A 27,633-nucleotide genomic window follows, 5' to 3' on the forward strand; every position below is an offset into this window, starting at 1 on the left:
TACAGCTGGTACTTATTACCGGAATCTGACATTTCCAGACACTTTTTCCAGTAACAGGACAGGATGGAGAGTTGCGAAAGGATGGTTTGGAAGACTTGAGATACAGAACTTTGAACTTTGTGTTGAAATTGCTTAGCCTTCAGTCTTTTCGGTGTATATTCCTAGGCTGGGTTCATGGCTGTTACAGGAAGGGGGTTTCCTGGTTAAGAGGTAGGCAAGTCAAATAACCAATCGTTTTCACAGTCCGATTCCCTTGGGAGATTATTTAGGGAGGTATATGAAGTAGTTCCCCTCAAGCTATTGAACATAAACATACTCACATGCACACACACTCTTGCAGAGCTCAGGATCTAGTGGCCGAGGAGTCAACACTGTGGTGAGTCAGAATTAGTTTGAATTGTATTGACAATCTGGGGACAGTATCTAGACCTCATAGTTTTGCAAAACTATGGATTATATATGAGGAGGAATTTAACCCTTGATGCCTACATTCTAATTTACTTTCAAGCAGATGCGGACTCGAGCCATATGACTTGGACTAGTGCTGAGCAATTAACCAACATTTCTGTTATTTTCGTTTTTTAATGAACGAATTGACAAAATTATTTGAATTCCATGTTGTTGTTCTGTGAGCTGGATGCACAGTTTCTGCAGAGATAAATCAGATCAAGCCCCGAACTGTGCGATGCAATATGGAGTTTTATTTTACAACAGGCCAATATTGTACATAGTTTAGCGCAGAAAACGTGGCAATTAACAATAATGTGCATAATCCACTGCGTGCCAGTTTACTTGTCCGGTCAGTTTACTTGTCCGGTCAGTTTACTTGTCCGGTGGAGCAGACATGGAGACGGATAGAAGAGAGAACTTGCAATCAAGAGGGATAGAAAGCAATTGCTTCGCTAGTTATCACTACCTGAAAATACATGATATAAGCGATTGATAGTTGGTATTAATCAGTCATAAAAGTATGCCTTATTTACTTTGAAGAACTACTAAAGTAGTGATTTTGTCAGACAGCACAGGCAGCAGCTCTATGAGATGATGACTTGGAAAGAAATAATGAAGTCATCAAACTAAACAAATATTTGATTAAAATAAAATAATGTGAATAAATGATGATTAACATGTGATAAGCCGTAATGGGTAGTCACTACCATCATGGGACTTTTATTAAATGTTTATTCTGTTCTTACAGCATTCAACCCACATAATGTAACAAAAAAAAAAGTATTGAAAACAAAAACGGATCATTTTTTAATAATCTAAACGAAACCAAACCGACCTCAAAAAGCACTAATCGCTCAGCACTAACTTGGACTCACAAATTTGTCGACTTGGGACTCGACTTGACAGAACATAAAATAACTTGAGACTTGACTTGGACTTGGAGCCTCAAGACTCAAGATTATCTGGCCTGGTATTGTAACGTTTTGTCACTCATTTTGTGGCACAGAGTTTCTGTGGATTACTCTCCAAGCAGCCAGAGACAATAGCTGCAGCATCGCCCTTGCAACAAAAAAACTGCAACAGACTGGCTCGTGAAATGTACACAGCCCTCTTATATGACCCCCCCGGGGGTTGGGGAGGGGGCTGGGGTATGCAGATTTAAAAAAATGTCCACGCTACATACATAAATATTAAAGGCCCAGTGCACTACTTTTGTAAAACTTTTTTTTTTAATTGGAGGGCTGAGGGTGCTGAGGGTTCACAGCACCCTCAGCAGCCCTACTTCCCACATCTATGCCATGTACTGTTTATTGTAACACTTAGAAATGTCTGTTTCATGTTTGATACTATACATTTTTATTTAAAAATGTTCTCTGACTGGGCTTGATGTTTATTGTGCACATGAAGGTTCACAAGACTCATGAGCTAGAAGTTATGTTTATTTAATTCATTGTATGGTTTCCTCATAGATTGAACACTCATCTTTATATCTGTGCCACTATAGCATCTGTGACAGCACCATTGAAGCTCAAACCAACAGGAATCCCTACCAAGTTTACTACTTAGACTACTTTAAAATGGCGGAAGCAGGGTGGAAGCCCTGAATGCACCGGCCATGCTAAAGCGGCTTTTTGGCCACTAGTGGCCCCTATCATTCTCTATGGGTTTTCTTTGTTCATATTTCCCAGGTTATGTCGGAATTTCATGTGTCTGTGTCCTATATCTCTGTCATTCTGGTTATGCTAATAGGAGCGCATGTGCCTCAGTCCATATATAAATAGGCTAGTATGTTGAATAAGAGAAAAGTGTTGTTCCAAGTATGAATTGTGATGAAATGTCATTAATAATAATGAAGTCTAATGTACCAATGTAATAATGGATGTGGAAATTGCCTTTTACATTGTAGAACCAGTTTAATGGTTGTAATTGCCAATTGGGTAATTGTATGGTCCTGGGAGGGGATAAGTGCTTATATGTACCTGTTTGAGCTCCTGTTAGACCCGTTCAATTTGGTTTCTCAAGGGGAGACTGTGCAGTCTTGCCATCTACCTGTGTCTGTTCAGATAGGACAGGCTAAGCTTGATACAGAGGCTATTTCTTTTGGGCCATGTACATTTGGTAAATCTACTTATATATTTTGTATAATATGAAGCTTTCACCATTGGATCACTAAGACCTGTAAATAAATCTACACTCTGAGCACGTCAACCTGCCTCGCCTTCTGCAGATGTCACACACTTGCGACTGCAACAAGGAACCTATTTTACAATTGCATCATCAATTACATTTTGTAGACAAAATAATGAAAAGGGTTGTCTGGTAACCTCAATAAATAGACAATGATTTGTAGTTGAACAAGTCATTGCATGTATAGATAATTTTTACATGTGACTCGACTCAGCTTAGAATGCACGACTTGCACTTGACTCGAGACTCTACTACTTGGGACTCGACTTGAGACTGATCTTGTGACTTGAGACTTGCTTGTGACTCGAATAATAGTTACTTATTCCCACCTCTGGTATCATGTGGGATGAAGTGCATGGATTTCATTGAGTGTGCCTGGATGTAAATCCTGCTCAACTATCTATTTCCTCCTCCACCTCATCTTTCTCCATCCAGTTCTTTCAGAAGTGTCCTGACCAGAGTGTGAGCTGTTCCTGGACCATCCTTCTCCATGGACCGTACCAACAGTCTCCTGGTACTGCTGCATGTCCTGGGTTCAGTTACGGTCAGCCTGGGCTGCTTCTGTGACCACTACGCCTGGAGCTCATGGTCCATCTGCACCAGAACCTGCAACTACGGGACCCAGGAGCGCCGCAGGTAAAATACACAACTTAGTATGAGCAGAGAGATAGCACAGAACTAAATGGTAACTTTACATGAAGTAAAGTTGTGGGGCTTGCTTTATCTCTGTCCAAGTATTTTTATGGTAGTGGAAGAAGCTGAAATGTTTTACTGTACTATTTAAAGTAAAGTAGTTGCATACTGTATAGTCAAAGTAACGTTTTGTTGGTTGGTCTGATTACTTTGATATACTACTATATAAACCTTATTACTTTGGATTGTTGGGAACTTAGATCACAAAAATGCATAAACTACAGTTGATGCGTTTGAACACTGAAAGAAGACATACAGATGCAGGATCTTAGTTTGCTACAGCATGAAAATAATTGTGCAGCAACAGCAAATGTGAATTATTATGTGGTTTCTAATTAATGGGCAATTTTTGTAGGGGTTGATACATTTTTCATTGAGGCAAATAATTACATTTTAAGTGGAAATGACAAACTTTAGGGATCCTTTTTAAACCTTGAATACAATGCAAGTTTGCTTTTCTGCTGTGCAGGAAAATTCTCTGCAACAAAAGAATAATCAAATTAAGATCCTACATCTATCTGTATGACAATGTGATCTTCTGTCAGAAGATGGGAATAATAGGCAGGATTATGTGCACAACACTCTTAGCAAAGCAACTCTGAATCATTAATGCTGTGGGTTTCAGATAAATAGATGCATGATTTACTTTTGTAAAACATTCAGTGTAAATGAAGTTTAATTTGAGTTCAAATCAAATCAACATTTATTTGTCACATACACATGGTTAGCAGATGTTAATGCGAGTGTAGCAAAATGCTTGTGCTTCTAGTTCCGACAATGCAGTCATATCCAACGAGTAATCTAACCTAACAGCGGTTGAATGACGATGTAATGATTAGAACTTTTTAGGCTATTTGGGGAGAGAAATATGATTGTTGCATCTAGTGATTATAGCTTTTTTAAAGTATTTTTGTGGTAGTTGAAGAACTGTGTACAATGGGTTGGTATGTAGACCTACTGATAGCTAGTTGTAGTTCTATCTAATAAATAAACTCTTTAGACTAACAGTGAAAAGTACATTTCCTGAAGAAAATGTGGTGTGCTTGCTAGCTTATGTTAAAGTATGCATGGTTTTGAAATGGTATAGTAGTGTTAGTGTCTGCAAGAGCAATGGTGGTGACTGTTTTTATTTTTTATTGAACCTTTATTTAACTAGGCAAGTCAGTTAAGAACAAACTATTATTTTGCAATGACGGCATACCGCGGCCAACCCCTCCCCACTGCGTCACTCGGGAGCCCAATAGTTGAAAAAGTAAGTTGACTAACATATTGATTGATTGATTGATTGATTGATTGATTGGTTGGTTGAGATGAATGGGCAGCCTGCACATGTGAAAGTTAGTTTGGTGTCTCTTGCTTGAACGGTTCAAGAGTTACAATTATTGTTCGTGGGTATTACAGTATATGCATGTGTATGCACACTGATGGTGGGAGGTTTATGACCCCCATAAATACCTTTCCACTTTTATCTCTCTCTCTACTTTATAGAGTTGACTCTTGTAAAGCCTTTGTTAACATAGAAAGAAAGAGTCTGGTGACATCAAAAGGTGGGAAACTGAACCATATTTCGGTAATCCAACCATTTGAAAATATACGTTGGTACTTAATGAATAGGATGTCAGATCAGTTGATGTCTGAGACATGATTACTGATGATAGGACGACATAAACTGTATCTTGGAAAATCAGATTCACATGGAATTGTAGTGCAATTTAAATGTTTAAATATAAAACTATTTGTGAAAAGAAGAAATGTAATTTTAGCTTCTGAAATGAGAGAATGGTTTGACACTCTGCTCACTCAGAGGCCTCGTCCAAGTGAACAGATATGGGTTGTAAAACAATGAAACACGCCCTTCTTTCACCACTATATAAACCCGTTGATGAAAATTCAACTTTCTGTTCCATGGACGTGCGGACTTGCGGTCCCCACGTTGAAGGAACAAAGGTCACATACAGAACTAAGTCAACCTCAGCGTGAGATCTGGTTGAACGAAAAGAACCTAACGAAATTAGGATCGAATTTCAACGTAAAGATGACGATCCACACGCCGAAAGGATGAATTTCGACTATACCAGCCAGAATATAGCATGAGCTTAAAAGTATGGCAACTTGGTATGAACTTTGAACTCTTATTCACTAAAGAAGTGATACCCTCTCCGCCCGTTAAACGTGGGCTAGGAGAGGACGGACAGAGTATCCATTCTACCACGCTCCAGTTCACCACTACACATTCTTCAGAGGACATGAGATCCATGCTGGACCATCCGGCCTTCCATCTACGAACAACCGATCGAAGCGCAGCTCAGAGAAAATATTTATTGCATTTTCCTTTTTCAAATGGGCGGTAATTTAGAATGCATGAGATACTGTATTTATGATAGCATAGCTGCCTACGGTCCGATAGAGACACAAAACCTTTTTGTTCCTCAGTCTTCCCGCTCTTTCACTCAAACCCAACTCCCTTTCTTAGTGTAACCAGCCTTCATATCTGTTCCGTCCGCTAGGGACGTTTTCCTTTATGACATAATTTGTAATCAACATATAATACATTCTGTGTATATGTAATTCTGTGTGATTATTTAGGTATTTAGTAAATAAATAATTAAACCAAATTTTGCATTGCTGAATCAACTTGTTAGCCAGGGTTCGTGAAGATAACCAAGAATTTACAACTTTCAGATGAGACTGAATAAAGTGACGATTAAATATTGACTGCTACTGATGTAAAGTAAAAGATTACTAGGTCTTTAAGAGTTTCTTCGGAAGATAACAGCTCTATAAACATTCTTTCATTGTTACTTCGACTTTCCAGTTAATTACATTTACATGATAAGCTTAATCAGGTAATATTAATTACAGAGAAATGATTTTATAGAATAGCATGTCATATCACTTAATCCGGCATAGCCAAAGACACGACAACATTTAAGAAGTTATAAATTATAGTGCAGATAAGAGCTAGACCAGAGCTAGCTAGCTACACCCAGGACCAGAACTGAATCTGATCTGCTAGCTTGTGACATGACTTACTTCATCTGTAATGAAAGCAGTTGATGGGGTACTAAAACAGCTTTACCTCTTGATTAGTAGAAGCGATTCCTGATATTTTCTCAGATTTGAAATGCAGAGAAGTTCAGGAAGAATTCATACGCTGCACATTTTTGTCTGTCTTGTTGGGGGAGTGGTCAAAACTGCAGTTGTTTGGAAAAAGTTAGGAAACAATTTTTTTAATGCAGTTACTAAAACAGATATGGTTAGATTGGTTAGATTGGTAGCAGATATTTTTGTTCTGACGACAGATTTTAATAGCAGAGAAGGAGACATACCCTTTAACTTTTTGTCTAACTTGTTGTGAAATTGGTCAACATTTCAGCTGTCTATAAAAAGTTACAGAAAATGTTGCTGATGCTGTTATTAAAACTGCTGTAACATTTGATCCATTCCAGATAATTCTGTTCTAATTTCAGATTTGAATAGCAGTGAAGGAGACCAAGATGTCATATCCTCAAACCTTTTGTCTACGTTTTTGGCAAAGTGGTAAAAGTAGCTGATTTGTATCAAAAGTTACATTTTTTAATTTACAGTGAATGGAATGTTGGAAGAGATGATGTCACAATGGGACCTTTAGAATGTTGAGGGAATCCCATGAAAGTGGATGGACAAAAAGAAAGATTTTAAAAATTCTGACTTAAAAGATATCAAAATGTTGTATGTCTGCACACTGGTCCAGACCAGTCTACACATAAAGTTAAACAGTGTTTCTAGCTTAACCCTTGTGTAGTCTTAACATTCTGTATACTCCCCTTGACATAAGGGTAAAAAATGACCCCCCCCTCACTAAACCCTAAAATATAGCAGCTTAATTTAATTTTAAACCCCAAATCTATTTTGCATGAAGAAACAACCTGTCATTCATCAAAACTTTGTGAATATCTGGGTTTTCCCTCTTCACAATGCAGAGACTGCATTTAATCAGTGAACATCACTTGTTTTTATTACAACACACCTGTCATGATTGTTTTCTCTACTAAAGTAGAGGTTTATTATTATTATTATAGCTAAAGGTACTGCATAGGTGTAAACATTTTTTTTTGCCAAAGATAGCACTTGTATAGCCTAAGAAAGTAGAAGAAATGTGCAGAAAGTAGTTTTGAATGCCTTTTATTGAAGGTAAACAATAACAGTCTTGAACGTTTTTGGCAACATAGTGATATATACTTATATACTGTACAATGAGGAATTAATCTGCAAAGTACTAGTCTTAATTTTTTTTAAACCATTGCTCCCACCCACAAGTGGTATAAACAACAACAATAAATAAGAATAAAATAAGATAATTGATACAAAACAAAACCATGAAGAACATAAATCAAGGACAGTATGCAAGTGTGTGTGCATGGACTTTGCAGATGTATTTCTCACATGTTCAGCACATAGTATTTATTATACAGTCCTTCTTTGGGGGGAAGAATTGGCATCTCCTCCTCTTGCTTGCCCCAGCTGCAACCTCAGGTGGATCAGGACAAGATTAATCCCCCTGAACAGCTTTCACAAGCGCTGCAGAGGCTGCTGTGTGGGGGAGGCGCTCCCTTCTTTGAATGTGTGGTGTTACAAGTGCCTTTCCCAGCTGCTCCAGGAACACCACCCTCTTGTTCTCCTTATCAGGCATCCAGGTAGCGTTGATTTTGTTCCATATTATGAAGGCATTGTATGAGGACACATCATGGTCCTTCTCTAGCTCAGTTGGTAGAGCATGGCGCTTGTAACGCCAGGGTAGTGGGTTCGATCCCCGGGACCACCCATACATAGAATGTATGCACACATGACTGTAAGTCGCTTTGGATAAAAGCATCTGCTAAATAGCATATATTATTATTATTATTATTATATTATTATTAATGAGGTTATGGAAGATGACCATGGGCCAGCTGGCAGTCATCCTCCTGCAGCTGTAAGATCCAATCACCTTGTCCAGGTTGTCCACGCCTCGTTTGTTGTGGTTACAATCCAGATTTGATGGCTGGCTTCCTGTCCTCGCGATCACTGATCTCAGCCATTTTGTGCAGTGTGCTCAGGAGGACCACATTCTTGTTCCTCTTTGGGAGATAAGACACTAGAGTGGTGGTGGGGTGAAGGCAAAATTTGAATTTTGAGACAACACAAGAGTAGTAGTGTATTAAATAACAACAATAATAATAATATTTATTAAAAAATCAGAGTATGATGAAGATTTACAGTTTAGCATGTCCCATCTAATAACAAATTCAGAGTTAGCCTACAATTATAAGACTTTTGTATTTGATTTTAAATAGCCTAGTAATTGGGCTTTTAAAAAATATGTTCATGATTAACAGGCTGACACATTGCCTTTAGCTACAGAATATCCCACCACCATGTATTTCCAGATCCTCCCCTCCCCAGGGGCCGTTTAATTAAATATTTTTTGCTGTAAAAATATGTTACTGTCGATGTTCACAAACAGATTTCATTTGGTTTCCCAAATTAAGCAGTGGGTAGTTGCAGGAACAGGGTTAGAGAGACCATAGGCGGAATATCACCTCACATCTGCAAAATAACCGAAGTAGCCTACCAACATGCCGGATGGACATGAGTGAAACGAACCCTGCGGGAAAGTGGCCTCCGTTGCAAAAGGATGACGTATTTTTTCTCTTGCTAATGGACCATTCTAAATCTAAACAAATTGTACATATTAGTAAAGACAAGATTAAATTTAAATTGAGAATAGTCTGATGGATGAAAATATGATCACTTGAGGAGAGAACAACGTGTGCAGCAAGGAACAAAGCACAAGCTGTTTTTTTCCGACTTTCTCAAATCATCGATAGCCTAGTCATAATGCAGCCCATATATCATAATTTATAAGGCATTCTATGGTTTGCAACATTCACAACTTAAGTTGCCAAATAACTCTAAATCTAGCATATAGATAGAACCTGTTTCAAATTATCACTTTCACGCTCAGGGAATGGAAAAAAAATATTATTTATATTTTATTCAGCTAAATTCATTTAAATTATTGATACTATAAAATCATATAATGTAAAATAATGTCAAAGGCACTTATAAGCATTTCTTGTCTGCTAAACAAGCCTATAGTATTCAGTGCATTCGGAAAGTATTCAGACCCCTTGACTGTGTCCACATTTGTTACATTACAGCCCTATTTTAAAATGTATTAAATAAATAAATAAATAAAAAATCCTCATCAATCTACGCACAATATCCTATAATGGCAAAAACAGGTTTTTAGACATTTTTGCAAATGTGTTAAAAATACATTTAAAAACTAAGAAAACTGAAGTATTCAGAACATTTCATATGAGACTCGAAATTGAGCTCAGCTGCATCCTGTTTCCATTGATCAACCTTGAGATGTTTCTACAACTTGATTGGAATCTACCTGTGGTGAATGTAATTGTTTTGACATGATTTGGAAAGGCACACAGCTGTCTATGTATACAGTTGAAATCGGAAGTTTACATACACTTAGGTTGGAGTCATTAAAACTCGTTTTTCAACCACTCCACAAATTTCTTTGTTAACAAGCTTTAGTTTTGGCAAGTCAGTTAGGACATCTACTTTGTGCATGACACAAGTAATTTTTCCAACAATTGTTTACAGACAGATTATTTCACTTATAATTCACTGTATCACATTTTCAGTGGGTCAGAAGTTTACATACACTAAGTTGACTGTCTTTAAACAGCTTGGAAAATTCCAGAAAATTATGTCATGGCTTTAGAAGCTTCTGATAGGCTAATTGGCATTATTTGAGTTAGTTTGAGATGTACCTGTGGATGTATTTCAAGGCCTACCTTCAAACTCAGTGCCTCTTTGCATGACATCATGGGAAAATCAAAAGAAATCAGCCAAGACCTCAGAAAAAAAATGTAGACCTCCACGTCTGGTTCATTTACATTTACATTTACATTTAAGTCATTTAGCAGACGCTCTTATCCAGAGCGACTTACAAATTGGTGCATGCACCTTATGACATCCAGTGGAACAGCCACTTTACAATAGTGCATCTAAATATTTTAAGGGGGGGAGGGAGGGGTGAGAAGGATTACTTTATCCTATCCTAGGTATTCCTTAAAGAGGTGGGGTTTCAGGTGTCTCCGGAAGGTGGTGATTGACTCCGCTGTCCTGGCGTCGTGAGGGAGTTTGTTCCACCATTGGGGAGCCAGAGCAGCGAACAGTTTTGACTGGGCTGAGCGGGAACTGTACTTCCTCAGTGGTAGGGAGGCGAGCAGGCCAGAGGTGGATGAACGCAGTGCCCTTATTTGGGTGTAGGGCCTGATCAGAGCCTGGAGGTACTGAGGTGCCGTTCCCCTCACAGCTCCGTAGGCAAGCACCATGGTCTTGTAGCGGATGCGAGCTTCAACTGGAAGCCAGTGGAGAGAGCGGAGGAGCGGGGTGACGTGAGAGAACTTGGGAAGGTTGAACACTAGACGGGCTGCGGCGTTCTGGATGAGTTGTAGGGGTTTAATGGCACAGGCAGGGAGCCCAGCCAACAGCGAGTTGCAGTAATCCAGACGGGAGATGACAAGTGCCTGGATTAGGACCTGCGCCGCTTCCTGTGTGAGGCAGGGTCGTACTCTGCGGATGTTGTAGAGCATGAACCTACAGGAACGGGCCACCGCCTTGATGTTAGTTGAGAACGACAGGGTGTTGTCCAGGATCACGCCAAGGTTCTTAGCGCTCTGGGAGGAGGACACAATGGAGTTGTCAACCGTGATGGCGAGATCATGGAACGGGCAGTCCTTCCCCGGGAGGAAGAGCAGCTCCGTCTTGCCGAAGTTCAGCTTGAGGTGGTGATCCGTCATCCACACTGATATGTCTGCCAGACATGCAGAGATGCGATTCGCCACCTGTGGAGCGAAGCGAAGCGTTCATCCTTGGGAGCAATTTCCAAATGCTTGAAGGTACCACGTTTATCTGTACAAACAATAGTATGCAAGTATAAACACCATGGGACCACGCAGCTGTCAAACCGCTCAGTAAGGAGACACATTCTGTGTCCTAGAGAAAAACATACTTTGGTGCAAAAAGTGCAAATCAATCTCAGAACAACAGCAAAGGACCTTGTGAAGATGCGGGAGGAAACAGGTACAAAAGTATCTGTATCCACAGTAAAACGAGTCCTATATCGACATAACCTGAGAGGCCACTCAGCAAGGCAGAAGCCACTGCTCCAAAACGGCCATAAAAAAGCCAGACTACAGTTTGCAACTGCATATGGGGACAAAGATCGTACTTTTTGTAGAAATGTCTTATTGTCTGATGAAACAAAAGTATAACTGTTTGGCCATAATGACCATCGTTATGTTTGGAGGAAAAAGGGGGAGGCTTGCAAGCCGAAAAACACCATCCCAACCGTGAAGCACGGGGGTGGCAGCATCATGTTGTGGGGATGCTTTGCTGCAGGAGGGACTGGTGCACTTCTCAAAATAGATGGCTTCATGAGGAAAGGAAATTATGTGGATTTATTGAAGCAAAACCTCAAGACATCAGTCAGGAAGTTAAAGCTTGGTCACAAATGGACAATGACCAATGTTGTGGCAAAATGGCTTAAGGACAACAAAGGTATTGGAGTGGCCATCACAAAGCCCTGACCTCAATTCCATGGAAAATTTGTGGGCAGGACTAAAAAGCGTGTGCGAGCAAGGATGCCTACAAACCTGACTCAGTTACACCAGCTCTGTCAGGATTAATGGGCCAAAATTCACCCAATTTATTGTCGGAAGCTTGTGCAAGGCTACCCAAAACATTTGACCAAAGTTTTTTTTTAAGTATAGGCAATGCTACCAAATACTAATTGAGTGTGTGTAAACTTCTGACCTATTGGGAATGTGATGAAAGAAATAAAAACTGAAAAAAATCATTCTCTCCTATTATTCTGACATTTCACATTCTTAAAATAAAGTGGTGATCCTAACTGACCTAAGACAGGGAATTGTTAGTAAGATTAAATGTCAGGAATTGTGAAAAACTCAGTTTAAATGTATTTGGCTAAGGTGTATGTAAACTTCCGACTTCAACTGTACGTTGTTACGGTAATGAGTGAAGAGGTGTGGAGTCAGGCGCAGAGAGCAAAAGATCTGGGAAAAACAACACGCTTTAATGTCCCGGAAACATAACATGTACAAAAGTGGAAACACAAATGAACAGAAATATAAACGGACAGCGTGAAACCCAAATGCCAACAAAATACACTCAACCAACAAAACAGACGAACAAGCCCGCACGAAACAGAAGCGGGCTAAACAGACTATATATAACCCTATCCTAACAACCAAACTAGAAACAGGTGCTACCAATTAGACAAAACTAAACGAACACAGAACAACGGATCGGCGATAGCTAGTAGACCGGCGACGACGACCGCCGAGCGCCACCCGAACAAGAAGGGGAGTCACCTTCGGTAATATTCGTGACATACGTGTTCGTGAGAGACTCAAGTTCCCACCGAGGGGTTAAGTTAGTGTGTAGCCCAAATGGTTCAGAAGTTGGTAGATCAGATGTACCGACTTCAGACGAGTCCTGCAGATCCGGACGGGCGACATCAGGGGATGTAGTGGATTGAGACGCAGCCCATGCAAAGAACCAGATATCTCTAGCTTTATTTTGGTATTATGTTAACTCGATTTCCACGGGGCCGCAGACATTGACTATTGTCATTGTTTTACTATAATAAGTCAGAAGTATGTCAAATATTTTAAAGTGGGATTTTTGCTTCACAAGCCCCATAAATGACATAAAGGAAGGATATTTTACTGTAAGTGATTTATGATTAATGTGTATAATTTTGAGGTCAGTTGGCCAAAAGCTCCTTTTGCGTTTCAGCGTTTCCATGACCATCTCAGTTTTAAACAAACCTCTTTTGAAATACAATAGAATACAACTTTCTGTGTTTTCACAATTCCCTCCTCTGCAGGAGTATCCGATATGATGACTATTACTGGAAGAATAGCTGTGAGCAGCTGTGCCAAAAGCATGAGAGTCGGGCATGTAACGTCCAGGCCTGCTTCATCCACTGTCAACTCACTGATTGGGCCAACTGGTCTGGGTGCTCCCCGTGTGCCAAAAAACAGGCAAGTGAAAGAATATACACACACAGAGACACACAGACAGAAATACACACACACACTTCCACCGTCTGTCTCTGACCAGTTTTCTGATGTTGTAGTTAAGGACTCGGTCACTGCTAAGGCCTTCCCAGTTTGGAGGCGTGGAGTGCGATGCTGTTCTGACAGAAGACAGAGCGTGTTACCCATCAAAAGAGTGCAAGATGGAAACACTCAACTGCAAAGAGTTTCAGTGTGGCAATGGTGAACAGTCACATATTAACCTACTACATATACGGTATAGACAAAATACTGCATGTGCACATTTAAACAAAACTCTGCTCATGTACATTTCCCCTTGTCGCAGGTCGCTGTATCAGCTCCAAACTAACATGCAATAAACAGAACGACTGTGGGGACAACTCGGATGAAAAGAACTGTGATGAATTCAAAATAGTGTGTCCTGTTGAGAAGAGAGTGGTCCCTGGAGCTGACCTCATAGGAAACGGGTAGGTTAAAGGTCAAAGGCCAGCATAAGACATTCCCTGGAGCAGTGGTCAATGTCACAGTAGATGTTTAGCAGTAGTCAGTGAATACAGAGCAGGACTGCTTCATGCAATTCTCTGATACTTTAAGAAAAGTAACGTAACTTCAGGGTTAATGCTGCTCGCTTCTGTTACTTTCCTATTTTAGGTTTGATGCCATGGCAGAGACTAAGAGGGGGGCGGTACTGGATAACATGTTCATGGGCGACACCTGCAACCTTAACAGGAGCAGAGGCAGCAGCTACAGGCTGTACTACCGCGTCCCAGCCAATGTAGAAAGCTTTGAGATCAAGGTACAGTACTAATGCATAGAGATCTCATCTTATTCTATTCCCCATGTTTGACTAGTCTGGGATCAGATCTAGTTGTGGTTCTGCTTCCACAGGTCGAGATCCCAGATGACTTTAAACAGGAACCCCAGCCAGTCTACAGTGAGACCGTCAACCTGGCCTCCCCACCAGTCTCTACCAGAAGTCATTCCTCCAGTGGTGACTCTAGTTCCATCTGGGTCCCGATCTTCTTCTTTCGTTCCAGACGCCACCACCAATCCAACACAGGCACATTCAAGCAGGCTATTTCAGCTTCAAAGAAGACGGCAAGCTGCATCTACAGTATATGCACTCTCACATATTCACAATCACACATACAAACATAAACACCCTGATCACAGTATTGCAACGTAGTGGTAGACCTTGAAGTAGAGGTTTCCCTCAATCACAGATCTAAGATCACATTACCATACCCTCTATCCAAGCAGTAGGACTGGCATTTACTGTGAGGCAGGCATACAATCACAGCGTTTCAAAGCTGGGAAGGTAACACTGACGTTATGATTACGTAATCTCACCCTGTTCTGCAGGACTCCCAGTTCTTCCGAGTGCACCAGGTGTTACCTGTATCCAGATTCAGGGTGAAGGATTCAGACCTGTACCTGACAGAGCCCTTCTTACAGTTTCTGACCAGCCTGCCCCTGGAGTACAACTATGCCCTCTACAGGGAGATCTTCAAGCACTTTGGGACCCACTACTTCGCCTCCGGAACCTTAGGGGGACACTATGATCTGCTTTACCAATACAGCAGACTGGAGCTTAAGAACAGTGGTACGAGAGCACAGCCTTGTAGTCAAAAGGAGGCACAATACCCACTGCTAGTGCATTGTTCTCTCTGATTTCATAAATTGTTCATTTTTTTGTGTTTCATTGTCACAGGTTTAACAGAAGAGCATACCAAAGGATGCCTAAAGTCTGAGTCGAGCATGTCTATAATAATATACTCGCAAAGTTCAAATGTTGTAAGATGCTCCGACAATACAATGACTCAAAAACATGAAGGTTGGTTTTTCTAATTACCGTTACAGACAAATTGAACATTCAAGATAGACCACCTAGCTCTAGTCGTCTTGACTTTTCACTTGTTCGGTTTCATTAAGTATCTCTCTCAATAGTTTTGTTGAGACCTGGCTCTTCACCCTTTGCTGTTACTTCTGTGTTGGTCAGGCTCTTTTGTGCAGTCGTCAGAGAAGTCTTTCTCCATGGTGCGTGGAGGCAGGGTCGGGGAGGCTGCAGCCCTGGCCTGGGAGCGGAAAGGGGCTGCCCCTGACAGCACCACTTATAAGAACTGGGCCAAATCACTCATAGACAACCCTGCTGTTGTGGAATACGAGGTCAGAACTCCCTCCGTGGAATATAATGAAATAGGATGGAAACAATGAATCCAGTTCATTCATTGATTGTGTATGATTGGCTGTGATATAGTGAATCCATACCGTCTTTTTGAGATACTGTCGGTTTATAACAGCTCTTTCCTAAGACATAAAACATGTCACTTCTTGTGAGAAATTGGTCACTTCTTGTGAGAAATTGGTCTCCTTCCTATCTGTCTCCAGCTGCTGCCCATCATCAATCTGGTCAAGGGGATCCCATGTGCTGCCACCAAAAGAAGGCACCTGACCAGAGCTCTGGTGGAGTACCTGGAGGACTTTGACTCCTGCAAGTGTGCCCCCTGCCCTAACAATGCCCGTGCCGTCCTTTCTGGCACAGACTGTCAGTGCATCTGCCAGACGGGCACCTATGGGCCCAACTGTGAGCAACGGGCACAAGACTACACCTCAGGTACACAGCAGCACCCACTCACTCACTGATATACACATTTTTATACAGGATGAGGATTGTGTATAGTCCCTGTTGTGTATTGCACAGTCATTTGACAGTGCTCAGTATGGTTGACTGACACCAGACACTGCTGAATGTGGTTTGACTCCTGGTGATTAGTACACACCAAACAGTGCTGAATGTGGTTTGGCTTCTGGTCTGTAAACACCAGGCAGGTCTGAGTGTGGTTTGCTGTGTGGTTTCCTCAGAGGCAGTAGATGGTTACTGGAGCTGCTGGGGGACATGGAGTGCCTGTGATGCATCCATGAAGAGACATCGTACCAGAGAGTGCAACAACCCCGCTCCCCTGAGGGGGGGAAAACTCTGCCAGGGACCGGCCAGACAGGAGGAGGGATGCTTCATCTCCATTTTCCAAGAGTAAGAGAGACTGACATGTTTAAGCCTTGAGACAATTGAGATGTGGATTGTGTATTTGTGCTTTCATAGTGAGAATGGGCAAGACAAAAGATTTAAGTTCCTTTGAACGGGGTATGGACGTGAGCTGCCCAGTGACGCGAACCTACCAGACGAGCTAAATGCCTTTTATGCTCACTTAGAGGCAAGCAACACTGAAGCAGGCACGAGAGCTGGATGACTGTGTGATAACGCTCTTGGTAGCCAATATGAATGCTCTTGGTAGCCGATGTGAACAAAACCTTTAAACAAGTCAACATTCACAAAGGCTATGGGCCAGACGGATCACCAGGACATGTACTCAAAGCATGCCTGGACCAACTGTCAGGTTTCTTCACTGACATTTTCAATCTATCCTTGACCGAGTTTGTAATACCTACATGTTTCAAGCAGACCACCATAGTCCCTGTGCCAAAGGAAGCGAAGGTAACCTGCCTAAATGAATACCGCCCCGTGGCACTCACGTCGTTAGCCATGAAGTGCTTTGAAAGGCTGGTCATGGCTCACATCAACAGCATCCTCCCAGACACCCTAGACCCACTCCAATTTGCATACCGCCCCAACAGATCCACAGATGATGCAATCTCAATCGCACTCCACACTGCCCTTTCTCACCTGGACAAAAGGAACACCTATGTGAGAATGCTGTTCATTGACTACAGCTCAGATTTCAACACCATAGTGCCCACGAAGCTCATCACTAAGCTATGGACTCTGGGACTAAACACCTCCCTCTGCAACTGGATTCTGTTCTTCCTGATGGGCTGCCCCCAGGTGGTAAGAGCCCATCAACAACACATCTGCCACGCTGATCCTTAACACTGGGGTTTCTCAGGGGTGTGTACTTAGTCCCCTCCTGTATTCCCTGTTCACCCACAACTGCGTGGCCAAACACGACACCATCATTAAGTTTTCTGACGACACAACAGTGGTAGGCCTGATCACCGACAACAATGAGACGGCCTATAGGGAGAAGGTCAGAGAACTGGCAGTGTTGTGCCAGGACAACAACCTCTCCCTCAATGTGAGCAAGACAAAGGAGTTGATTGTGGACTACAGGAAAAGGCGGGCTGAACAGGCCTCCATTAACATCGAAGGGGCTGGAGTGGAGCGGGTCAAGAGTTTCAAGTTCCTTGGTGTCCACTTCACCAATGAACTATCATGGTCCAAACATACCAAGACAGTCATGAAGAGGGCACAACAAAACCTTTTCCCCATCAGGAGACTGAAAAGATTTGGCATGGGTGCCCAGATCCTCAAAAGGTTCTACAGCTGCACCATCGAGAGTAAACACCAGGCAGGTCTGAGTGTGGTTGCATCACTGACTGGTTGCATCACCGCCTGGTATGAGAACTGCTCGGCATCTGACCGTTAGGAGCTACAGAGGGTAGTGCGAACGGCCCAATACATCACTGGGGCCAAGCTTCCTGCCATCCAGGACCTATATAATAGGCAGTGTCAGAGGAAAGCCCATAAAATTGTCAGAGACTCCAGTCACCCAAGTTATAGACCTGTTTTTTCTGCTACCGCACGGCAAGCGGTACCGGAGCGCAAAGTCTAGGACCAAAAGGCTCCTCAACAGCTTTTACCCCCAAGTCATAAGACTGCTGAACAATTCAATTCATAGAATCGCCACCAGACAATTTACATTGACCTCCCCCACCCCCCCTCCCTTTTGTACACTCACTGTTTGTTTGTTACCTATGCATAGTCACTTCGCCCCCACCTACATGTACAGATAACCTTAACTAGCCTCTACCCCTGCACACTAACTCTGTACCAGTACCCACTGTATATTGGGTTATTGTTATTCTTATTGTGTTACTTTTATTATTACTTTTTATTTTAGTCTACTTGGTCAATATTTTATTCTTGAACTGCACTGTTAGTTAAGGGTTTGTAAGTAAGCATTTCACGGTAAAGTCTAGTTGTTGGATTTGGTAGTAGGTGCCAGGCGCACCGGTTTGTGTCAAGAATTGCAACGCTGCTGGGTATTTCACGCTCAACAGTTTCCCGTGTGTATCAAAATGATCCACCACCCAAAGGACATCCAGCCAACTTGACGCCTGTGGGAAGCATTGGAGTCAACATGGACCAGCATCCCCGTGGAATGCTTTCGACAGCTTGTAGAATCCATGCCCCGGCGAATTGAGGCCGTTTTGAGGGAAAAAAGGCAGGGTGCAACTCAATATTAGAAAGGTGTTCCTAATGTTTGGTATACCCAGTGTATATTGAAAGCAGGTGTGGTTCCAGTGTTCATTAATACACGTTATGTTAGTGTTTCCTTTATTTTGGCAGTTACCTGTACATACCACTCCAGTAAAATAGAATTGATCAGGAAGAGTGTTGGTCTTCTAGATAAAAACGTACTGTTGATTTATATACCTTAGTGCATTTCTGATTTTCTGTTGGTCTGTCTTTTCTCCGCAGGCAAAATGTATGTGTTAATGATGAGGACTTTGCCACAGAGGGGCGGGCGGAGGGCTTGCCTCCCGGCGTGGAGGGCTGTCCAAGACCCAAGCGTCCTGCCAACAGTCACCTCAGGGTAGACACAAGCTAACAACACTAGCTGCTAACAAAGCTAACAGAGACAGAGCTCACTAAAGATCTCTGAAAGAGTGATATTTCCAAAGACTCTGGGCCAGCTCTCAGTGATGTCACAGTCGTAGTGACCTTTACCTGTTTATACCCTTATTAACATCTTCTTTTTCTTCATTTCGTCTCTCTCTCTCTCTCTCTCAGGGGCTTTATTGGCATGGTAAAGAATTACATTGCCAAAGAAAGTGAAATAAACAATGATAAATAAACAATAAGCATTACACACACAAACATTTTCAAAGAAATGTTTGACATGTTATATTGTTAACTACAGTGTTGTAACAATGTGCAAATAGCTTTTCTTAGTTTGGGGTCAGTCACAGTGGTCAGATATTCTGCCACTGTGTACTCTTAATTCTTTCCCTCATGATTTGGTTGGGTCTAATTATCCTGGGGCTCTGTGGTATCTGTTTGGATTTTTTAACAGAGCCCCAGAACCAGCTGGCTGAGGGGCCTCTTCTCTAGGTTCATCTCTCTGCAGGTTAGGGCTTTATGATGGAAGGTTTGGTCTCTCTCTGTCTTCTCAATGTCAGAAAGATAAGCGTTACTATGAGTTTGGCGACATGGAGGAGTTCCTGTGCTTCACAGGGTTTGAAATGGAAGGTTACCAGTTCATCAACTGTCGCCCTGACGGGACCTGGACCCCTCCCACAGGGATGTGCATCAGTAAGTCTGTCCTCTTAGGAACAATCCCTGCATAGTATGCAGACAGAAGGAATAACACTCTGTCCATAGCAAACCTCTTTTGTATGGAAAGACTTTGGAATCCATGTTTTGCCAATAGTATAATATATATATATATATATATATATATATATATTTATTTATTTATTTTCATGTCAAACCAGTCTTGTTGAGTATTTGTCCTCCATCTTAGGGAAGGTGTGCTCCCCGCCTGCCGTGCCTGAGGGTATGACTCTGTACCCCTCCAAGAAGGAGTACAAGGTGGACCACTCCGTGGGACTTGAATGCACGGAGAGAGGCATGGTTCCGTCAGAACAGGGCTTCTACACCTGTGCCAAGAGTCTAACCTGGGAGCCTCCACTTCCTAAAGACCTGCACTGCAAAATAGGTAGTCTGTCTCAAATGGACTTTGAAGAAACATTAGAGGGATGTTGTTGGAAAGTTGGCATCCTTTTAAAGACCTCATAGAGTTTTTCGACAATCAAGTGGAGATCACATGATTGACAATATAATTCAATTACGTAATTGGATGTTTGTCCTGTCAATGTGTCTGTCCAGATAAGCCATTTGTTCCTGACAATCAATGTGGGAGAGGAGAGAGGCACGTTGGTTCCAAATGTATCTGCGTGGCACGTGAGACATGCCAGTGAGCACTTTTACCTATCAATCATAATTAAGTCATGAACAATTGAATATTAATGGATTTTTAATTGCCTTTTAACATTAGCTAAACACATGCATCTGAAGGCCACCATAATAATTTGGTTCCCGAATCAGTCTGTTCATCTAGATTTGTCCTCTTCTTGGACTGACTAATGATTTCCATGTCTGCGTGTGCTCCACCTGTGTGTGTGTATTGCAGCCCATACAAAACTGAGTTCTGCATCTTCAATGCTGAAGTTGGCAGTGGTGTGATGATGTCTTACTGTGGTTTCCACTCGGGCCGTTGCCATGGTGACCAGCTCTTCTTCATGAATGTGGGCCCGTGTGACGAGGATGTGGTCAGCCTGGACTGGGCCAAGTTCAGGGTCAGCATGGCTGCCAAGAGCTCAGTCCAGGAGCCCTGCGACTCTGACACCTGCTATGAGTGGGAGAGCTGCACTGGTATGACTGACTGACCACAGATTCCCTCTCAGATTTAGATAGCACTTGACCACTTCATCTGAAATAACCTAATCTGCAAAGAGTTAACTAGTTTACATGCAATAAAATTAATTATGTTTCAAGGATGAATGTGTCGATAGGGTTTCAACATAGCAAAATCATTTCATATACCTGTGCTCTTTCCCTTTTGTCTTTGTGCAATCAGAGTCCAAACAGTGTCTGTGTAAAGTTCCCCGGGACTGTCCAAAGGAGGGAGAACACATGTTCTGTGTGAAGCTGCTGAAGACCCAGAGCAAGAGGAGTGTGAATCTGTGTTTCATGGCTGCCATCAAGTGTAGAAAGATGGAGTTTGAGATTCTCAACGAAGGCCTGTGTGAAGAGTCCACATAACCAGGTCCTAGTGTAGCTTTCCTCTTCCTGTATTCTATCACTCTCTCCCTCTGCATTATATCATACAGCACAACTGTAAAGATGGACGTTCTGAAGGAGCTGATTTTTGTCCCGTTTGAATTGCAGCTTTGTTCAACTTAATTTGTTTTACAATCTAGTTTGAAGTTCATTTCTTTGCATGTTATTTTGTACTTGTATGTCTTTTTTATAGCATTTTATGACTATTTGCTTGTGTTGTTATGATATCAAATATACTTTGGCAAAATGTGGTGTTTAAATTAAGTTAACAAAAACAAATATGTTTGTATCCAATATTTTATTTACAACAAGTTGCAACTACATGTAACTGCCAAAAATAAAGGAAACACCAACATAGTGTCTTAATAGTGTCACGTGTGTTCCCTCTCAGGCCTCTAGGTCACCAGGCTGCTCTTTTGGGCGAACACCTGTTAAGCACATAATACACTAACCTGGACTCCATCACCTCCTTGATTACCTGCCCTTTATATGTCACTCCCGTTGGTTTCTTCCCCAGTCGGCATTGTTCCTGTTTCATGTCGGTGCGCTGTTTGTGGTTCTTGTTTTGTTCATTTATTTATTAACTGTATTCACTCCCTGAACTTGCTTCCCGACTCTCAGCATACATCGTTACCAATAGAGTGTCGGGTCACCAGAACGGCTTCAATGCGCATTAACATAGGTTCTGGAACTCTATTGGGGGGACACCATTCTTCAATGAGAAATTCCATTATTTTGTGTTTTGTAGATGGTGGTGGAAAGCCCTGCCTCAGCGACTGCGCCAGAATCTCCGTAAAATGGGCATGATACACGAGCACAGGATGCCGTGTGGTGAAACATTGCTTGCCTTCCATTGGAATGAATGGGAAGCAATGAGAAGAGGGGACCTGTGGGCGGTGCGGTGAAAAATATACACTTTTCTCAACTTTATGCAAATCACAAGCGGCGACCGCTGGGCGATGACCAATCATATCGAGTGGTTCCCGTGACAAATTTGACCCTATGTGACCCAAGGCTGGAGACTTTTTTTCAACAAAGATGGATGACAAAAATACTAGGATGGAAGCAAATGTAAGTGATTATAATGTCATAACGAATCATATGAGAAATGTACAGTTGACAGGTATGTGTTAATGTAGAGACAAACGATTATAATAATAATATAATAATAATAATAATATATGCCATTTAGCAGACGCTTTTATCCAAAGCGACTTACAGTCATGTGTGCATACATTCTACGTATGGGTGGTCCCGGGATCGAACCCACTACCCTGGCGTTACAAGCGCCATGCTCTACCAACTGAGCTACAGAAGGACCCCATTTTTTTATCATGAAGTTAAATTGACGAAAATCGTGATTTAGCAAGCTAGCTGACTTGCTAACATTAGCTAGCTGGCTAGCTTTATGGGTGTTGTTTTAGGGAATCCTGAAACAACCAGCAAACCAGGCTTTCATCTTGTGACATTGGAGGTATAGAATCTAGCTAGCTAAAGCATTTACTGCAAATTGAATGTACAATTTTGTAAGCTTGCCTTGCTGATATTTGCCATGCAATGCAGATAGATGAAATAATCTAGCTTGCTATGTTCTTGCTTTTTGAGCAGTGCAGGATAAAAATGTCTGTATGCCTATGGATGTGTAGCTATCTATCTAGCTGATCTGTGTATGGACACAAACGTTTGGTATACCTAGCAATGAACCTCAGCTTTCGTAGCCAGATGTATCAACTTCAAAACAGTCTGAATGACATTAATGAAGCCTATGGATTGAGTAGAATATAATATAACTTTGTGAAAGGATGCAAGTCGCATATACATGTAGTTATTACCATGCATGATATCGGCACATTGTAGCCTGTACATTTAATATATTCACCTAACCGACTTTGTCGGACATCTACTTTGTGCATGACACAAGTCATTTTTCCAACAATTGTTTACAGACATTATTTCACTTATAATTCACTGTATCACAATTCTAGTGGGTCAGATGTTTACATACACTAAGTTGACTGTGACTTTAAGCAGCTTGGAAAATTCCAGAAAATGGCATCATGGCTTTAGAAGCTTCTGATAGGCTTCTAAAAGTTACTTAACAAGAAATTTGTGGAGTGGTTGAAAAACGACTTTAATGACTCCAACCTAAGTGCATGTAAACTTCCAACTTCAACGGTATGTATTACAATTCCACACTTCAACAATGTTTACCAATCTTGGTCCTGGGACATCAATGATTACATATTGTAACTAATAGACTAGAAACAGGATTTAACTAGTTAAGTGAACATTTACTCCTGAACCTATTTAGGATAGATATAACAACGGGGTTAAACTCTGATTGACTCAAGACATTTCAGCTTTAAAAAAATAAATAGTTATTTGAAAAGAATTCTAAAAACACTATTCCACTTTGACATTATGGGGTATTGTGTGAAGATCAGTGACACTGACACTCCATTTAAAGTTCAGGCTGTAACACAAAATGTGGAAAAAGTCAAGGGGTGTGAATACTTTCTGAAGGTACTGTCCATAGAATAAATGTTTTCTTTGGCATCACCTTCCATTAAAAAAGGATCAAATACATTCTCACATCATACACATTTAATCCAGTCAGTCCATGTTGCATACACATAAAAACAGAGGACTCTAATACATTCACTCACAACCGACCGCTGTCCCAAGATCATAGGAAATCCCAGAACGTAGTGTCTATACTGTAATAAACTCACAGTTGCTGTCAAACTCCAACCGCCCCACAGTTGTTACTGACTAGTTAGATATTAATTTTCCAGTGACCATACAATTTCTGTACTTACAGCATTTATATAAAATCATTTCAGGTTTTTGCTTTGGCTGACCTTATTTTTTTCATTGACATTTGTCAATAAAACTAATGAATGCAACTATATCGGTCAAATAGTTTCTATTCTGCTTGTGGCCCTGGAACGAAAAACTGTGAGACACTTTATTGTCAGGATAAATACGGGCTGGACATGTAGATAAATTAGTCAGTTCACGGCTTGAGCGGAGGGAGCTGGTCAAATGGTAGCGATGGAGTCTGCTGCTGATATTGTAAAGGGCAAGTCTGGGAACCAGCCGGAGTCATATAGCCACTGGACTTCTCGCCTTCCACTCTGTGAAGCACACACTTGGGGGATGCCTCAGCGGCTCTTGGCTACAGAAATGTCACCACACAATTCATAATAGTGTCCAGTTGTCTATGAGCCTTATGCCTCAGCACTGTATTACTCCAACTCCCATTCCTCTTATGCTTCAAGAGAGTGTCATGATTGTCGTAAGCATTCTCAGACCAAAGCGCAGCGCGATATGGGTTCCACGTATTTTATTCTAAGTGAACCGCACAACAAAACAATAAAAAATTAACTAAACTTGACGTTCTGGAGTGCTCACAGGCAACAACACAAAAACAAGATCCCACAAAAAAAACAGTGGGGAAATGGCTGCCTAAATATGATCCCCAATCAGAGACGACGCTAAACAGCTGCCTCTGATTGGGAACCATACCAAGCCAACATAGAAATAAATAACCTAGATTACCCACCCTAGTCACACCCCGAACTAACCAAAATAGAGAATAAAAAGGCTCTCTATGTTCAGGGGGTGACAGCGAGTCCTCACATGACTGATAAGTTTATCAAATTCGATGACAGCTGCTAGGTCAGGTTTCCTCACTGTAAATGTTGTAGGTCTGGCACTTAACAGGACCTGTGTTCTGTGGGCAGCCCACACAAGGGAGGCCCCCCCTCGTCTTAACATTTGACCCTGAGAACAGGATCCCCATGACAACCAGCAGCTACAGCTCCCATGGATCACCCCTTATAAAACCAATAGCCAAAATATCACAATTACAATCATTATGCATAAATGTACAACTACATACATTGATCTGAAATCCTGCTGGCCAAGTGTCAGGTGGAAGTGGCGATAGGAACAATAGTGCCAGTGAACAAAATATGAAACAACCCTAAATTACATGAAGTGTGCAATTTGGCTGCTCTCTGAGTGCAACTTTCACAGCCAGGGCCTGAGGTGCCAGACCTGCAGACACATTTAGAATGTGCTGGCCTTCCGAGTGGCGCAGCGGTCTAAGGCATTGCATCGCAGTGCTAGATGCGCCACTACAGTTCCTGGTTCGATCCTGGGCGGCTGTGCTGCAACCGGCCGTGACTGGGATACGGCGCACAATTGGCCCAACGTTTTCTAGGTTAGGGGAGGGTTTGGCCGGCTGGGATGTCCTTGTCCCATCGCACTCTAGCGACTCCTTGTGGCGGCCAGGCGCATGGACACTGACTTCAGGTCGCAAGCTGTACGGTGGGCATACATTGGTGGGCTGGCTTCAGGGTTAAGCGAGCAGTGTGTCAAGAAGCAGTGCGGCTTGGCGTGGTTGTGTTTTTCGGAGGACACATGGCTCTCAACCTTCGCCTCTCCAGAGTCCGTACAGGAGTTGCAGCGATGGGCCAAGACTAACTACCAATTGGATATCACGAAATTGGGGATGAAAACAAAAAAGGGGTTAAAAAGTACAATAATAATCAAATGTACACTGTTCCAGTTATAGCAGGGGCTGCCCGTTGTTGTGGCAGGGCGGCAGTGGCAGGGATGTTCTTCTGCCAGGTACTCCGCTGTAGCTCTCATGAGAAGGAGCTTCTTCAGCCCAGCATAATGCACCTCCTTCTCCAGCTCATACATAGGTTGTAGCTACGCTCGTAAAAATAAAGGTGCAAGTTGGAACCAAATAAAGGTTATTGAGAGCGATGTCATAGGGGAACCATTTTAGAGTGAGGGTGTCTGAAGAACCATAAACCATCAAAAAACAGAAATGTTTCAGACCTTCAAAACCAGAATTTAATAGCCCTGCTGTAGGGTTTTAAGCATTATTTGCATATTTCCCAGGGTGCCTTTCAAGTGAATTTGAGTTACCAGTACCATCCATGACTGTGCTCGCTAGTGTCAGAGACATGGTTGTTGTATTCATTTTCAGTCCTATGGCCTTCATCACGTGAAATCCTAGGTTAGTTATATCATTCAAATTAAATTCTTTAAGACAAGACATGTTTCAACAAGGCCTTCTTTTGAGATGATAGTTTTACCTTAATACAGTGGTCCGATTTGAATCCAGACAGTCTTAATGATTGCCAGGGTTGGAAAGACTAAAATATGCTACTACCTTAAACATCAAAACTGGAAAAACCATTTCAGTAACAGTTGCAATAAGTCCAACAGATGGGAATAGTTAAATAAAAATGTGTATGGTTAATTAATCAATGTACATACAAAAACATAGACATTGAAACAAAACAAAAATAATCTGCAATAGAGCATGCTGGAAAATATAACGATGGGCATGGCTTTGGTTCAACTCTGGTTATTAACACCAACACTGTTGTTATTTTACACCACTGAGTGTTAATTGAACTCTTGAATCAACACTATAAATGTTACACTGAAAACATTAGTTAACACTGGTAAATGTATGTGTGCTATGAAAGAGACATCTGCAGGCATCTACAGTATGTATTTCAAGAATTCTGAAGAACAAATGCCATGTCAAGAATCCCACACTTAATGCAAAGTTTCTTTATTGGGCAAAAGTTCCTTAAAAGCTGGGAAGAATCTTTATATTTATTTTAAGTTTACAATATGGGTGGACATGATATAGTATAACATGTCATCCCGTCAAAAGTTTGTTTATTTATATATATATATATATATATATAAACAAACAATGACAAAAAAGGTTAGAATGATAGGAGATGGATGCTCGTTGGATACGGCAGGGCTTGCAAACCATTACAGACTACAAAGGGAAGCACAGCTGAGAGCTGCCCAGTGACACGAGCCAACCAGATGAGCAAAACTACTTCTAAGCTGGCTTCGAGGCAAATAACACTAACATGCATGAGAGCACCAGCTGTTCTGGAAGACTGTGTGATCACGCTCTCTGCAGCCGATGTGAGTAAGACCTTCAAACAGGTTAACATTCACAAGGCCGCAGGATCAGACGGATTACCCGGAGGTGTACTGCGAGCATGCGCTGACCAACTGGAAAGTGTCTTCACTGACATTGTCAATCTCTCCCTGTCCGAGTCTGTAATACCAACATATTTTAAGCAGACAACCATAGTCTCTGTGCCCAAGAAAACTAAGGTAACCTGCCTAAACGTCTACCGACCTGTAGCACTCACATCTGTAGCCATGAAATGCTTTGAAAGGCTGGTCATTGGCTCACATCAACACCATTACCCCAGAAACCCTAGACGCACTCCAATTTACATTCTGCTCCAA

At 41.8% G+C, this 27,633-nt stretch overlaps 1 protein-coding gene across 1 annotated transcript; it reads left to right on the forward strand.

The window, feature by feature from the left end:
- Nucleotides 1–219: 219 nt before the first annotated feature.
- On the forward strand, nucleotides 220–21,684 carry LOC124006991 (complement component C6-like). The gene is made up of 18 exons (XM_046317218.1): nucleotides 220–376; nucleotides 3,073–3,273; nucleotides 13,292–13,448; nucleotides 13,544–13,685; nucleotides 13,789–13,930; nucleotides 14,115–14,259; nucleotides 14,352–14,561; nucleotides 14,826–15,066; nucleotides 15,175–15,297; nucleotides 15,463–15,629; nucleotides 15,852–16,077; nucleotides 16,326–16,494; nucleotides 18,961–19,075; nucleotides 19,662–19,794; nucleotides 20,006–20,200; nucleotides 20,371–20,458; nucleotides 20,675–20,916; nucleotides 21,122–21,684. The coding sequence occupies exons 2-18, from the start codon at nucleotides 3,128–3,130 to the stop codon at nucleotides 21,304–21,306; spliced, it is 2,826 nt and encodes a 941-aa protein (XP_046173174.1). The 5' UTR covers nucleotides 220–376; nucleotides 3,073–3,127; the 3' UTR covers nucleotides 21,307–21,684.
- Nucleotides 21,685–27,633: the final 5,949 nt, after the last annotated feature.

This window comes from Oncorhynchus gorbuscha, linkage group LG20 (assembly GCF_021184085.1).
Source record: "Oncorhynchus gorbuscha isolate QuinsamMale2020 ecotype Even-year linkage group LG20, OgorEven_v1.0, whole genome shotgun sequence".
NCBI classification, from domain to species: domain Eukaryota; kingdom Metazoa; phylum Chordata; class Actinopteri; order Salmoniformes; family Salmonidae; genus Oncorhynchus; species Oncorhynchus gorbuscha.

What these genes read in the sequence shown, in the direction of transcription:
- LOC124006991 (XM_046317218.1), top strand. Translation starts at nt 3,128, where the DNA reads ATGGACCGTACCAACAGTCTCCTGGTACTGCTGCATGTCCTGGGTTCA. An exon ending in AATGACTCAAAAACATGAAG is followed by an intron (nt 15,298 to 15,462) that starts GTTGGTTTTTCT and finishes TGTGTTGGTCAG; the next exon opens with GCTCTTTTGTGCAGTCGTCA. An exon ending in TCCCACAGGGATGTGCATCA is followed by an intron (nt 19,795 to 20,005) that starts GTAAGTCTGTCC and finishes CCTCCATCTTAG; the next exon opens with GGAAGGTGTGCTCCCCGCCT.